The 15,987-nt window shown below is 42.1% G+C and overlaps 1 protein-coding gene across 3 annotated transcripts in view; it reads left to right on the forward strand.

Moving 5' to 3' along the window:
• cfap20dc (CFAP20 domain containing) overlaps positions 1–13,309 on the forward strand; it is a 58,135-nt gene extending 44,826 nt beyond the window's left edge. For all 3 annotated transcript variants that reach the window (XM_046310764.1, XM_046310766.1, XM_046310765.1), the window contains 2 exons: positions 10,473–10,576; positions 12,893–13,309. In XM_046310764.1, the coding sequence (XP_046166720.1) occupies positions 10,473–10,576; positions 12,893–13,014 (226 nt within the window). In that variant the 3' untranslated portion in view covers positions 13,015–13,309. The remainder of the gene's footprint in view (positions 1–10,472; positions 10,577–12,892) is intronic.
• Positions 13,310–15,987: the final 2,678 nt, after the last annotated feature.

Below are 15,987 nucleotides of genomic sequence, written 5' to 3' on the forward strand. Positions count from 1 at the left end.
ACCTGGAGCCAGTGGGTTTGACGATGAGTATGAAGTGAGGGCCAGCCAACAAGAGCGTACAGGTCGCAATGGTGGGTAGTATATGGGGCTTTAGTGACAAAACGGATGGCACTGTGATAGACTGCATCCAATTTGTTGAGTAGAGTGTTGGAGGCTATTTTGTAAATGACATCGCCGAAGTCGAGGATCGGTAGGATGGTCAGTTTTACGAGGGTATATTTGTCAGCATGAGTGAAGGATGCTTTGTTGTGAAATAGGAAGCCGATTCGAGATTTAATTTTGGATTGGAGATGCTTAATGTGAGTCTGGAAGGAGAGTTTACAGACTAACCAGACACCTAGGTATTTGTAGTTTAAAAAAAATATATATTTTTTTATTTAATTTTTACCCCTTTTTCTCCACAATTTCGTGGTATCCAATTGTTGTAGTAGCTACTATCTTGTCTCATCGCTACAACTCTCGTACAGGCTCGGGAGAGACGAAGGTTGAAAGTCATGCGTCCTCCGATACACAACCCAACCAGCCGTACTGCTTGTTAACACAGCGCGCATCCAACCCGGAAGCTAGCCACACCAATGTGTCGGAGGGTACACCGTGCACCTGGCAACCTAGGTAAGCGCGCACTGCGCCCGGCCCACCACAGGAGTCGCTGGTGCGCGATGAGACAAGGACATCCCTACTGACCAAGCCCTCCCTAACCCGGATGACGCTAGGCCAATTGTGCGTCGCCCCACGGACCTCCCGGTCGTGGCCGGTTACGACAGAGCCTGGGCGCGAACCCAGGGACTCTGATGGCACAGCTGGCGCTGCAGTACAGCGCCCTTAAACACTGTGCCACCCGGGAGGCCAGGTATTTGTAGTTGTCCACATATTCAAAGTCAAAACCGTCCAGAGTAGTTATGCTGGACGGGCGGGCAGAAGTACATGCAAAAGTACATGCTTTTAGTTTTACTTGCATTTAGGATCAGTTGGAGGCAACAAAGGGAGATATGTATGGCATTGAAGCTCACTTGAGCGTGGCTGAGGTGCACCCGTGACCAGCTCGGAAACCAGATTGCATAGCGGAGAAGATACGGTGGGATTCAAAATGGTCGGTAATCTGTTTGTTAACTTGGCTTTCAAAGACCTTAGAAAGGCAGGGTAGGATAGATATAGGTCTGTAACAGTTTGGGTCTACAGTGTCTCCCCCTTTGAAGAGGGGGATGACCGCGGCAGCTTTCCAAGATTTGGGGATCTCAGACGATACAAAAGAGAGGTTGAACAGGCTGGTAAATAGGGGTTGCAAGGGCAGATCATTTTAGAAAGAGAGGGTCCAGGTTGTCTAGCCCGGATGATTTGTAGGGTTCCAGATTTTGCCGCTCTTTCAGAACATCAGCTATCTGGATTTGGGTGAAGGAGAAATGGGAAGGCTTGGTCGAGTTGCTGTGGGGGGTGCCGGGGTAGGGGTAGCCAGGTGGAAAGCATGGCCAGCTATAGAAAAATGCTTATTGAAATTCTCAATTATAGTGGATTCATCGCTGGTGACAGTGTTTCCTAGCCTCAGTGCAGTTGGCAGCTGGGAGGAGGTACTCTTATTCTCCATGGAGTTTGTCCCAGAACTTTTTTGAGTTTGTGCTACAGGATGCACATTTCTGTTTTAAAAAGCTAGCCTTAGCTTTCTTAACTGCCTGTGTATATTAGTTCCTATCTTCCCTGAAAGTTGCATATCGTGGGGGCTATTTGATGCTAATGCAGTACGCCACAGGATGTTTTTGTGCTGGTCAAGGGCAGTCAGGTCTGGAGTGAACCAAGGGCTGTATCTGTTCCTTGTTCTATTTTTTTGAATGGAGCATGCTTATTTAAGATGGTGAGGAAGGCACTTTGAAAAAATAACAAGGCATCCTCTACTGATGGAATGAGGTCGATATCATTCCAGGATACCCCTGCCAGGTCGATTAGAAAGGCCTGCTCGCTGAAGTGTTTTAGGGAACGTTTGACAGTGATGAGGGGTGGTCGTTTGACTGCAGACCCATTACGGATGTAGGCAATGAGGCAATGATTGCTGAGATCTTGGTTGAAAAGAGCAGAGGTGTATTTGGAGGGCATGTATGATAGATTGATATCTATGAGGGTGCCGTGTTTACAGATTTGGGGTTGTACCTAGTGGTTCATTGATCATTTGTGTGAGAGGGCATCTAGCTTAGATTGTAGGATGGCCCGGGGTGTTAAGCATGTCCCAGTTTAGGTTACCTAGCAGCACGAGCTCTGAAGATAGATGGTGGGCAATCAATTCACATATGGTGTCCAGAGCACAGCTGGGGGCTGAGGGTGGTCTATAGCAAGCGGCAATGGTGAGAGACTTGTTTCTGGAAAGGTGTATTTTTAAAAGTAGAAGCTTGAATTGTTTGGGTACAGACCTGGTTTGTAAGACAGAACTCTGCAGGCTATCTCAGCAGTAGATTGCAACTCCGCCCCATTTGGCAGTTTCAGGGTTTTTGGTGGTCTTCCTAAACCAGGATTAAGACACGGCTAAGACATTTGGATTGACAAAGTGTGCTAAAGCAGAAAATAAAACAAACTTAGGGAGGAGGCTTCTAATGTTAACATACATGAAACAAAGGCTTTTACGGATACAAAAGTCAACAAATGAGAGCACCTGGGGAATTTGAGTGGATCTAGGCTCTGCAGGTCCTGGATTAACCTCTACATCACCAGAGGAACGAAGGAGAAGTAGGATATGGGTACGGTTAAAGTCTAATAGAACTGGTCGTCTAGTGCGTTCGGGTCGGAGAGTAAAAGGATCAGGTTTCTGGGCACGATAGAATAGATTCAAGGCATCATGTACAGACAAAGGTATGGTAGGATGTGAGTACATTGTAGGTAAACCTAGGCATTGAGTGATGATGAGAGAAATATTGTCTCTAGAAACATTTAAACCAGGTGATGTCATCGCATAAATGGTTGGTTAAGGCATATTGAGCAGGGCTAGAGGCTCTACAGTGAAATAAAACAATAATCACTAACCAGAACAGTAATGGACAAGGCATATTGATATTAGTGATCATAGGTGATCATAGGGGTCCAGTCAGTGGGCAGGCTGGAGACACAGCGATTCAGACAGCTAGCAGGCCGGGGCTAGCAAGCTAGCAGATGGGCCTTAGAGGGACGTCGTGACGGAGGAAAGTCTGTTTTTGCCTCGTGTGGTTCCGTCAATAGACCAGTCGTGATGGATTAGTAGGGTTCCGTGTAGCAGAGGGGTTCAATTGGCAAATGGATCTATTCAGCTAACAGTCCAATATGCTCTAGACAGCTAGCTGGCCGCGGCTAGCAGGCTAGCAGATGGGCATTCAGGGGACGTCGCAACGTATGAGCCGGTTGACTTATCCCCTCGAGCAGATTACGTATTAGGTTGGGTGGTTGAGGTTTCATCCTTTTTGAATTTGCGATCAATACGGGTCCTCCGCCAACTGTTTAAAGGTAGCCAATATGTTCAGCCTGTAAATGATGTAACCTCCCTTTCCGTCAAATCTCTTCCGTAACGTTATCTATGATGGGAAATCGGGGAGGTAGGTAGCCTAGTGCTTAGAGCGTTGGGCCAGTAACCAAAAGGTTACTGGATTGAATCCCCTGACGAGGTACAAATCTGTTGTTCTGCCCCTGACCAAGGCAGTTAACCCACTGTTCCCCAGTAGGCCGTCATTGTAAATAAGAATTTGTTCTTAACTGACTTGCCTAGTTAAATAAAGAATAAATGAAATAATTCACTGATCCTGAAGTGAGAATGGATGTATGGTGCGTTAATTCTATCTGTCCATTCAGAATCAATCAAGAGACCCAGGGCATGGAACCCTTCCTGACAAGTGTATGAAACTGTACACAACATGTAAATATGAACACATACTAACAGATTCCCACCTGTAGCAGTACGTCAGTGTCTCATTAGCCAAGGCTGTCCCGGATGATTAGCACCGAGTTAGTTAGTGTTTCCGTTGGCGCAGGGCCCAAACACACAGAGGTCTAATACACCAGTCACCTGGCTGTCATTACTTGGCTGTCATCACCTGGGCTTGGGTCTGGCTCACCTCACCTCATCTTACAAGGATGCCATTGCCATTACTCATTAGAGCTCTTCTTGTCATCCTCTCTGCTCGCCTCTCAATTAGATGCAGGGCTGTTGTCACTCATTAGCACACAACCCGCTCTCTCGCTCGCTCTGTCTTTATGTTTTCAAATTCCTTGTGGGTCTCTCTCTCTCCCTTTCTCTCTTTCCGTCTCTCTCTCTCTCTGAGGACACACGTGCAGCGCCACCAACATGTTACAAAGGATGACACAAGTGTTGCATCACCTGTCTCCAGGTTGAATTATGCATTGTTCCTGTTGGCTCAAACATGTCTGATTTATTGATGAAAGGCAGGGAAGGCTTCATGGTGTATATATCTCTGTCCCCATGATGTATTACGTGCTCCTTCGTGGTGTTAAACCACATGACTGTTGAATGAACCTGGCAACAAAATTGCAGTCACCTAGTGTTTTTGAGGTTCAATTTGGTTTGTATTATACTTCTGTTTCATTTCACTCAAGTTCACTAAACCTTCTGTCCTTGAGACTGTCTCTGTCTTTCAAATGTTCAGACTGAGTGCTTGTGTTTCTGCTCGACTGCGCCCTGAGGCAGATTTGAGTACACTCTTAGGGAAAAAAAGTGCCATCTAGAACCGAAAAGGGTTCCCATAGAACCGTGTTTTCTAAGAGTGTACTCAAGTATAGGCTTATATTTTTTAAGTATAGGCTTGTTAACCGAACCCTATCCACTAGTGGCCTGTATTTACTACGGAAATACTACAAACACTATATAGGTGATGACTGAATATGTGTTTTACTGTATTCAAGTACAGCTGCAGTGGATCTGAGAGGTGTGGGATGTGGCACGACAACCAGCTTTAATTATCTCTCTGTCAGTGGAAATCTTGTCTGTTCTTTCTCTTCTCCTCTCTTTTATTCTTTCTTTCTTTTGTATTCAGACAGACCCCCAAAGGTGTTTTGTGTTCTGAAAGCCCAAAAGTGAAATATTCGGTCTTAAGTGTCCTGACTGGCACCATTGTCTGCAAGGCTCCACTGTCAGTTATTTGGAGTGGTAAAGTTTGACAGTTGAAACGGTGCTGCTGCTCCCTGCTGTAGTTTTGTCAGTGCTTTTCTGACACATTTACCATGTTCCACTGTGTGTGATATCTGTGCCTTCTGCCTCTGGCTGGTAAACAAGCGTTGCATCTCCTAAACACCCTGTCATGGAGAAATGGAGATATTCTCACTGAAGATAGAATCTGATGCATTCTCACTGAACACAGAATCATCTTTTTACAAAGTCTATTTTCAAAAGAGATAGAAGTGCCAACATCCGTTTTCTTTCATCTCCAGCTCCAAGCACAGATGTACTGTAGGAGTATACCCAGCAAACCGGGAATATTGGCAGAACATTAGCTAAGATTACCATGAAGTTCTAGTTAGGGTTTTATTCTAACATCAGTATGACAACATCTCAAAATCTTTCAAATCATGTTTTTGATAACATTTTTTTTTTTTAGGTTTGAAATTAAATGTTCTCTTAACATAAAAAAAAATATTTTAAAATCCCAGCAAATCAACGTTTTAAAGAACTCAGACAGGCTGTTCTGTCAACATCAAACTCATTTTTTGTGCAATCTGATACAAATATTATCTGAATGTCAGCACAACTGGACAGTTTTTCTGTTTGCTTGTTTTTTTGTGTGTGTTTTTGGAACCTCTCTTGCCATATCCCCACAATGTTCTCACCTAAATAAGTATTTTAGGTACTTTTAAAGAAAATACTAAATGTGTTCTGGGAACGTTCCGGCAACATCAGGCTTATGTTTTATACAAACATTGTATAATCATCAGCACAACTGGACAGTTTTTGTGTTATGAGAACATTTGCCGCAACCTAACGAATGTTCTGGGAACCTCTGCAGAACCAATTTTGGTTTGCTGGGTACACTATAGATAATGTTTTTGTTTTTTTACACTAACCTCAAGGTAAAATACTTACTAAAAGGGACCTTCATCTTCTGTCAGGTAAAAAAAAGGCTGATTTATTTCTTCCCATCTCCAGTTCACTTTTATGCCATGAATATAATGACTTAACAATTCAATCCACAGTCTCTCGTCCAGTCCCACTTAACAATTTCCTCTCCCTGCAGGTAGGTAGCTGCTGTCTGCAGCGTTGAGCTGCGTTGTCCTTGAAAATAGCTTCCATTAAATCTGCCTGTGCTTTGTGCCTCCCAGTGTGGAGTCAGAGGGAAGTGGGAGGGTGTAAATGGCTCCGGTAGGGGAAGGAAATATTATTTGGAATATATTTGATTTTAGCTTCGGTCTGGAGAAGAAGTGATGATGTATTTCTAAGGGACACAATGGGGGAGGGTTACTATCTAGTCCTTGAAGTTGAAATTGAAAATCAAGTAGGATCTATATCTGACAGAGGTATAGAATTGCTGTATTTGTGAGTGTGTAGATAGATGTATTTACAAAAAACTAACTCAGTGGAAGCATGCTGTTTTCCCAGTTTAGAGATTGAAATTCGAGACGTCCATATTTTACCTAAATGTATTCCGCAGCCACACTGTTAGAATGGAGGAGAGAGTTACACATCTCAGTCAAGTGATGATATCATATCAACTTATAGTCACTGTTCATTTTGGATATCAAAGATCAGAGCTAACTGGTGGAAGAGAAGGGGGAAACCAAGACATAGAGGAAAGCAACTTTACCGCTCCAATGGAAAATACTTCTTAGCTGTTAAAACCTGTGGACAGTTTACTTTCGGATGTGTTCAAACTATCAGTGACTTACTTGACTCATTCCTTTTAGCTCCTAGTCGAACAACTGGCCTCAAGCCGTCAGTAAGACAGGGTCTTTTTGAGATTGTCAACTAGGAATCAACTTCAACCATAAAGGTGCCTGTTATGCAGGTGAATGAGGACCCAAAAGCGACTTGGCGAAAACAGAGTTTTTAATCCAGTAAAGTTACTTTACAAACAAAAGGCATAATACTACTCGTAATGACGAGAACAGACTGGAGACTTGATCAAGAACTGCAGGTTGCCTCGGGAAGGCACTTGAACGTAGCAGACTCAGACACCTGCTCACCACGCAGCATCTGAGGGAAACACGACACGACAGGGCAATACATAGACACAGCACGGTGAACAATAGACAAGGATCCGACAGGGCAGGAACGGAAAACAAGGAGAGAAATAGGGACTCTAATCAGGGAAAAGGATCGGGAACAGGTGTGGGAAGACTAAATGATAGATTAGGGGAATAGGAACAGCTGGGAGCAGGAACGGAACGATAGAGAGAAGAGAGAGCGAGAGAGTGAGAGAGGGAGGGGGAGAGAGAGGGATAGAAAGAGGGAAAGAACCTAATAAGACCAGCAGAGGGAAACGAATAGAAGGGGAAGCACAGGGACAAGACATGATAATCAATGACAAAACATGACAGTGCCGTTCTGAAAATCAAGAGTTTAGGAGACAGGGGGCTAAAAGTAGTGGGAAGGAGATAGCCTTTGGTTCAGTTCTGTCTGTTGCATTGACCTCTGATATAAATGGGAGAGAGAGAGAGCCCTGCTGGTAGCAGTACGGTGACACACACAACACACACAAATATTCACACACACAACGCTGATGCAGTCTGCAGTGCTCCTTCACCCTCATCTCTCGTGTGTAGGAGGAAGAGTATTGCTCCTCTCAGTACGTCTGTCCCCCAGCAGTACAAGGTATAATACTGTCCCTCTGACTACCACAAAGACTAGTGACACTCAATTTTAACAATTAAATCCATTTTAATCCCACTTTGAAACATGATGCCACTTTGAAAATAAATGAAACCTTCGAGAAGAAAATAAGTTTAATTCAAAACTTCATAAACCTCCCATGATGTTCTCTGAAGCAACTTGTATCCTGAGGCAAAGAAAGTACAAAAACATTGAAGACTAGCTTAAAGGCGATACTTGTCTGGATGGTGTCTAATGTAGTATACATACAATTTACTATACAATGATACTGTCTTGCCTCTTTTTCTCCAGTTTCCACCATACATCACTATATACTTACATTTAATTGTTTAATTTCTAACTCCAACGGTAGTGCTGGAAGGGGAGAATGGAGCACAGGGAAGGCAGTATACGAGCCTCTTGCATATAAACTGAGTTTAAATGTATTTGGCTAAAGTGTATGTAAACTTCTGACTTCAACTGTATATTTGGCCTTGTGTTTTAGGTAATTGTCCTGCTGAAAGGTGAATTTGTATCCCAGTGTCTGTTAGAAAGCTGACTGAACCAAGTTTTCCTCTAGGATTTTGCCTGTGCTTAGCTCTATTCCGTTTATTTTTATTCGCCTCAAAAAAAATCCCTAGTCCTTGTCGATGACAACCATACCCATAACATGATGCAGCCACCACCATGCTTGAAAATATGAAGAGTGATACTCAGTGATGTGTTGTGTTGGATTTGCCTAGTATTAAGTACAAAACATAATTTCTTTGGCAATTTTTTTTGCGGAGTTACTTTAGTGCCTTATTGTAAACAGGATGCATGTATGTGCTTGAATCTGTGCTTGAAATTCACTACTCACCTGAGAGATCTTACGTGTGTGTGGTATGTGTGGGGTACAGAGATGGGATAATCATTTTAAAATCATGTTAAACACTATTATTGCACACAGAGTGAGTCCATGCAACTTATTATCTGACTTGTTAAGCAAATGTATTTAGGCTTACTATAACAAAGGGGTTGAATAATTATTGACTCAAGACATTTTAGCTTTTCATTTTAAGGAACCACACATGCGGAGATCATCCCTTCACCTACTTTGCGTCTCAAAGACACGGCGGTTGGAACGAAAAATCTCAAATTTGGACTCATCAAACCAAAGGACAGATTTCCACCGGTCCAATGTCCATTGCTCGTGTTTCTTGGCCCAAGCAAGTCTCTTCTTATTATTGGTGTCCTTTAGTAGTGGTTTCTTTGCAGCAATTCAAACATGAAGGCCTGATTCACACAGTCTCCTCTGAACAGTTGATGTTGAGATGTGTCTGTTACTTGAACTCTGTGAAGCATTTATTTGGGGTGCAATCTGAGGTGCAGTTAACTCTAATGAACTTACCCTCTGCAGCAAAGGTAACTCTTGGTCTTCCTTTCCTGTGGTGGTCCTCATGAGAGCCAGTTTCATCATAGCACTTGATGGTTTTTGTGACTGCACTTGAAGAAACTTTCAAAGTTCATGAAATTTTACGCATTGTCTGACCTTCACGTCTTAAAGTAATGATGGACTGTCATTTCTCTTTGCTTATTTGAGCTGTTCATGCCATAATATGGACTTGGTCTTTTACCAAATAGGGCTATCTTCTGTATACCATCCGTACCTTATTGGCTCAAACGCATTAAGAAGGAAAGAAATTCCACAAATGAACTTTTAACAAGGCACATCTTTTAATGGAAATGCATTCCAGGTGTCTACCCAATGTAGTTGGTTGAGAGAATGACAAGAGTGTGCAAAGCTGTCATCAATGCAAAGGCTTGCTACTTTGAAGAATCTCAAATATAAAATATATTTTGATTTGTTTAACACTTTTTTGGTTACTACATGATTCCATATGTGTTATTTCATCGTTTTGATGTCTTCACTATTATTCTACAATGTAGGAAATAGTAAAAAGAAAGAAAAATCCTTGAATGAATAAGTGTATCCAAACTTTTGATTGGTACTGTGGTGTACAGACACTTGTGTGAAATCACGGCATGTGTCTGTGTCTGACAAATGGTCCTACAGACAAGTTCTCGGTTGTTGAGCCCGTTAGAACAGAACAGAGGAGATGGGCTGGGAGGCCCAAGGGCAGTGGATGGGGAGGTTAGTGATGGCCCATGCTGGTCTAGTCTAAAGAACAAAAGAGATGGGAGGCTTTAGTGGGCCTCATGGAAAGATCATCAGGTGCGATCCCTACAGTATTTTATTTATTTTATTTCACCTTTATTTAACCAGGTAGGCTAGTTGAGAACAAGTTCTCATTTACAACTGCGACCTGACCAAGATAAAGCACAGCAGTTCGATACATACAACAGCACAGAGTTACACATGGAATAAACAAACATACAGTCAATAATACAGTAGAAAAATATACAGCATGTGCAAATGAGGTAAGATAAGAGAGGTAAGGCAATAAATAGGCCATGGTGGCGAAGTAATTATAATATAGCAATTAAACACTGGAATGGTAGAATGTATTCTTGCCTCACAAATCTATTTGATTGGTGTTGGTAACAGGGATGGGAGTTTCCTGATTGATTAAAACTGTCCTCCTTTTTTGACATTATCCGCTATTCACAAATTGTTAATTGACCTACACCGCAACTAATATTATGAATTCCTAATTGTCTGATAGCATCTCTGTAGTGATGACTGTGTTCTGATGCCTATTGCCTCTAGGGAATGGATGGATGTCCTCAGCCCTCCCATTATTCCTCCTAGCCAGAAAAAAGGGAAGGGGTCAGAGTGCACAAGGGACCATCGGAGTGGACCCCCGACCAGAGGTGCAGGCTTGGCTCAACACCTCCAACACCAAACTCCTTGTCCTACACACACACACACACACACACACACACACACACACACACACACACACACACACACACACACACACACACACACACACACACACACACACACACACACACACACACACACACACACACACACACGTAAACCTATAGAATTCATATTGTTTTTATTGTTCTCAGAAAACTGTGAAATGGCACCACCGTCACATTCTGCTAATGGAAATGTTTCACGGGTGTCAGAAGTTAGGCAGGCTGAAATGTTAAGGCTCTCTTTAAAGAAGACACAGGGTGGAAACGAGGCAGAGCAAGGAGACCCCAAAAAAACTAGGACCAATTAGGGCTATAGATCCCAGGAGGCTGCAGCTTTCTGTTCTCCCCGTGACTCCACAGGTCAGAGACAGTCTCGTTACAAGGCTGCGCTTCCAAAGACACGCCTGCCGGGGTTAATTGGCAAAACCTTTCCAATTTACAACATCATTTTAAACCTCTGACACATTGTGTCTCATAATTAGTTTTCATTATCATCCATTGGAGTTTCCAATTAGACACAATGTTTCTCCCAGAGCATTCCATTACCTTTTTAAGTAGTTAACTGCCCGTCAATTTAACAACTAAAATAATGGCGGTTAAAGCAAGGGGTTGGAAATTACATCACCTTTTTTATTTAACAGCTTTCAGAATGTGTCTGTGCGGTATTCTGAGGTATGAGGATCCTAAACGTGGCTGTGCTGATTGATGTGAAGAGAGTGTCTGAAATGGCAGAGGAGAAGTTAAGATTCACCTGGGTCCCAAGGTCAGCAGACCCTTACAGCCTCCCAGGAACCATTTTAAGTCCACTAAACAGTTCTGTTCACAGGGTAGTAGGGGTACAGATTCATGGCTTTACACTGCTCGGGTCTGGTGTTGGCCGTCTCTTCAGTCGTGCACTTACAGTTACATACACGGTCTTGTTCAGTTCTCGCCAAAAGGAATATTTCCTCAGAGGAAATCGGAACGCTTGTTCAGTCCAAAGGAGGCTGGTGGGAGGAGCTATAGGAGGATGGGCTCATTCCATATGTTTGTTGTGTTTGATATATGGTTGCAAAAAGAGGGTATATTATTGGAAACTTTCTAAGTTTACCAGTAAACTACCAGAATTTTGGTATATTTCAAGGATTTTATGTAATCTATCACAGGACATCTAGTGGCCCTTTTGGGTACTTCAAATTATCATAGGTGTCTGTAATAATCATGTGTAAAATATATTAAATAAGATGATTTTAAAATAAAAATAGAATGACAAAGCTGTAAAACATTATCTTAAATATAAACCATCAACTTAGTGAACACCATTGGTGTTTAATATGAGGGCTTCAGCATGAAATATCCTTTATATATATTTTTTACACATTTGATTTATTTTACTATGCCAATATTTATTTGATGTCAATATTTTGGCGTCAAACTGGTGGCAGTTGTGAACCCAGTCAACAGTTAGAGTTGCAGAGTTAATTGAAAATAACGCCATTGTTTTTCATGAATTAGGCTATTTCTCTTGAATGATATGGTCTATCCACTAGAAACTCATGGACAATATGGACACAGATATAATCAAATAATACTATATATGAATTTTTTTATAAACTACCAAAGTTAATTACAAAACTTTGGTCAATTCCAGGTAGCTTTACAACCCTAGTTTGATGCCGTTGCATTTATTCAATTTCAGCCATTACAATGAGCCCGTTCTCCTACAGCTCCTCCCACCAGCCTCCTCTGGTTCAGTTGTACTCTTCTATTTCTATATGGGGGGTAATTTATAATGTAGCGAGCTAAATGACCGAGTGACGCAGCGTTCTAAGGCACTGCATCTCCGTGCTAGAGGCATCACTGCAGACCCTGGTTCGATCCCTGGCTGTATCACAACTGGCCGTGATCGGGAGTCCCATAGGGCGGCACACTAATTGGCCCAGTGTCGTCCTGGTTAGGGGAGGCCGGGGTAGGCCATCATTGTAAATAAGAATTTGTTCTTAACTGACTTGCCTAGTTAAATAAAGGTTCAAATAAAAACATGTAAATGCCACCTTTGCAATCTCATCAAAAGGTTTGGCACTTCTGAGAAAAAAAATGACAAAGGAAATAAAAAAGGGTTGGACCTCTTAATGTAACCGGTTAAGGTGTTGGAAATTGGAATTAGTAGGGAGCCAGGTTGACGTCCCAGTCGGGCTACCCCCCCCCCCCCCCCCCCCCCCGGTGTATGTGCATGTTATGGTATGTCATAACTGCATGTTCCTCCTGTTTGTGTTTCAGGGGCTGATGGATCAGTGAATGGGGGAAATGAGGACGAGGAGGAGTACCTGAATCTGCTCTATGATCCCTCTCTTAACTGCTACTTTGATCCCCAGTCTGGGAAATACTATGAGTTGGTTTAATTCATCAAGCTTTTTGATGAGCAAAATGCAAGGAAAAGAACAGAACAGGCATGTTCACTACTGGAAAAATAGATGTTTTTTTGTTTTACTTAATTACGCTTTTCTGAACTATTAACGAGCCTTAGAATGGTATAAATATTTTCTGTTATCCCCGGTTGTATTTAATATGGAATGGTGAGGATGCTCTTGTAATTAATTGTTTATACAGTGACTTTTTTAAGTGTTCTGTACTGTATAGTGTGTATGCAGTAGTGTGTGTGTCCTCTACACATATTTGTGATTAAACGTGTTTGCTTTACCCTTGGCTCAAATGTTTTTGTCCTTTGTTCAATTTAAGTGGTTAGACTTAGCCAGGGGCGGACTGGGAGAAGAATTTGGCCCTGGCATTGGATCCACACCAGCCCACGTCACTGTGTGCGCCGCCAACTTGCCATATCTGTCTCAGCATCTTCTCTGCTGTCACTCTGTGCTTCTTCTTGTTCTCTGTTTGTCTTGCCTGTCTGCTTAACCCTTATACATTGTAAAAGCCAAGCCAATGATTTAGGCTGTATTGCAGATGAGTGCCTGTCAAATGTGTTCCCCTGAATCAACAGTAAGTGTTAATTACTATTACAGGGCATCAGACTAACATTTCCCCTGGTGGCACTGGTGCCACTAACTTTTACAGTTGGTGGTACCGGCCCATGTTTTAGTCTGACCCAAATCATGAGCAATCATCTTATAAAGTAATTCATAGTGCTTTATTAATATTAAGAAGTATAATATATAGACTACTGAGGTAGGCCTATTCAAGAAATTAGTTGTTTCACCTAATATGTCCAAGAAATACATATTTTGGTGTGTGTCAATTTCAACCAGCCCATCTAACAATAAAATTATCCAGCCCATCTGGCATTTTCCAGAAGTGCCAGATGGCCAATCCGCCCCTGGACTTTGCCTACACAAGACTTACAAGACAAATCAGGACTGCACTTAAATAGATTCTCTTCGTTTTTCCTGCATTCACTCTATTACTATGGACAATACATTACTGTTGATTTCACTGCTTATAAAATGTTAATATTATATTATAAACATTTATTTCAGACAATTTCCCCCGAAATATATTCCTACAATTTATGCAGCTGTTTCATGGAATTTGTACTTTTCCCCATTCAAGAAACATGCCAAACTCAATCATGCAATACAGCCTACCTTTACAATCTTGTCCTCTCGAACTTCCCTAAATAAGGCATTCCACCTCCTCCAATCAGAAAAGCCTTTCGTTTCCACGTAAACAGGTGAAAACCCCAACCAGGAAGTAAACAATAATGGCGATGACTTCAAGAAAAATAGTTTCTAATGTTTTAAAACTATTTATTATTTTCTTTATTCAACAAATACTTTGTGAGAGACCCACCACTAGTTTATCTTCAACCCAGAAGTTATCGGAGGACAGGAATGAGATCCATATGAGAAGTGTCACCCCAACCAAGTCGTCAACTCAACAGGTGAAGTAGCTGTAGCTATCCGTTGTCTGTCAATGTAATCGTTGTTGACAGTTGTACGTATGCGCATACCTAGGCATTCGGTTAAATGGCAATCACATTTGTGACATTTCATTTCTCAAATTAAATTCCATATCTTTGTCATTCAATAGGCAAGACTGCACCCGGGGGTCATTGCAGCTGTGATATTCGTTACATTTGCTGCAGTTCTTGCTGCAGTTTTTATCATCAGAAAATACTGCTTTCCCCGCAGGTATTTGTGATATTGATATGGATCATCAATAGAGCTGTGTTGGCCTTTCTATTTTAGATCATTATAGATCTTAATATCATGAAAGACAACATCAAACATGTTGCCTGCCTGGAGGTCCAGTATTCTGGATGTTGGCTGCATGTCAATATGAATGTAGCCTTTTAAGGATTTATGATTGCCTTCATGAGGTTGTTCATTATGCTCATTTTATGTTATTTCATCAATGAGTAAACTTGCTTATCAAGTGTAGTGCCCAGGGTACTATCATAATGAACTGTTTAAGTCATAGTCTCAATAATAAATAATGTAAATGTTAAACAGTGTTTTCTTTTCAGCGAGGCCACATACAGGTACTCAGTGCTGAGGCGGATGGAGGCTGAGGGGTCAGGAGGGACTGAGGAGGAGGAGGAGGACGGGCCCGGGCCCTACACACTGGGGGAGGACTCTGATGAGGTTGGTGGACCTGGTCCTGTGTCTGTCATCCTCCTCGTCACTATAGTGGTATAGGGTGAAGTTGCACAGGACTCTTGGGTCAGTTTAGCATTTTCCCTACTGATGATTAAGGTTAGGATTTGGGGAAGAGAAGCTGATCCTAGATTTGCATCTTGGGGAAACATTACCCCTGAGCCACTATAGTCTACACCAGAACACCTGTCTTAATCAGGGGATGGGGAAAATTACATTTTAGAGACTAGAAAAGTTTTGGCAACACCTAAGTTATACCATAGGCTATACGATAGTCATTTTACATGCATGGACAGTACTTGGCTGCTAAACATTGGGACATGACACGCCATTTATTTCATAGGCCTAGTCTACTATATATTTTTTTCAGGGTTTCTGGGTGTTTTTGCTGTGATAAGAGATCTAGTCGTGTCTTTCTTCTCTTTTCTCCCCTCCAACAGGATATGTTGGAGTGAATCATCATTCGGATGACACTGCTCTGCGCTCAGGTTAGCTGAGGTCGACTGTGAAGTGTGTGCCGAAATGGCTGGGCTCTTTTGCATTGACTAGTTACAACAGGGCTATTATCCACTGATGCTGGGTCTAATTCAGGGAATTGTTGTCATGACATGCATACCTTATTCTACACATCTAGACTGTTAATAATATTTGTAAATATATAACCGATACCAATGGCAAGCAGACCAAAATAACCATTCTTCACAAGTATAGAAGCTGTGTCTGCACTGTATACCGCAATCAACTCGTTCTATTTGTTACTGACCTCTT

The sequence above is a fragment of the Oncorhynchus gorbuscha genome, linkage group LG18 (genome assembly GCF_021184085.1).
Source record: "Oncorhynchus gorbuscha isolate QuinsamMale2020 ecotype Even-year linkage group LG18, OgorEven_v1.0, whole genome shotgun sequence".
NCBI lineage: Eukaryota > Metazoa > Chordata > Actinopteri > Salmoniformes > Salmonidae > Oncorhynchus > Oncorhynchus gorbuscha.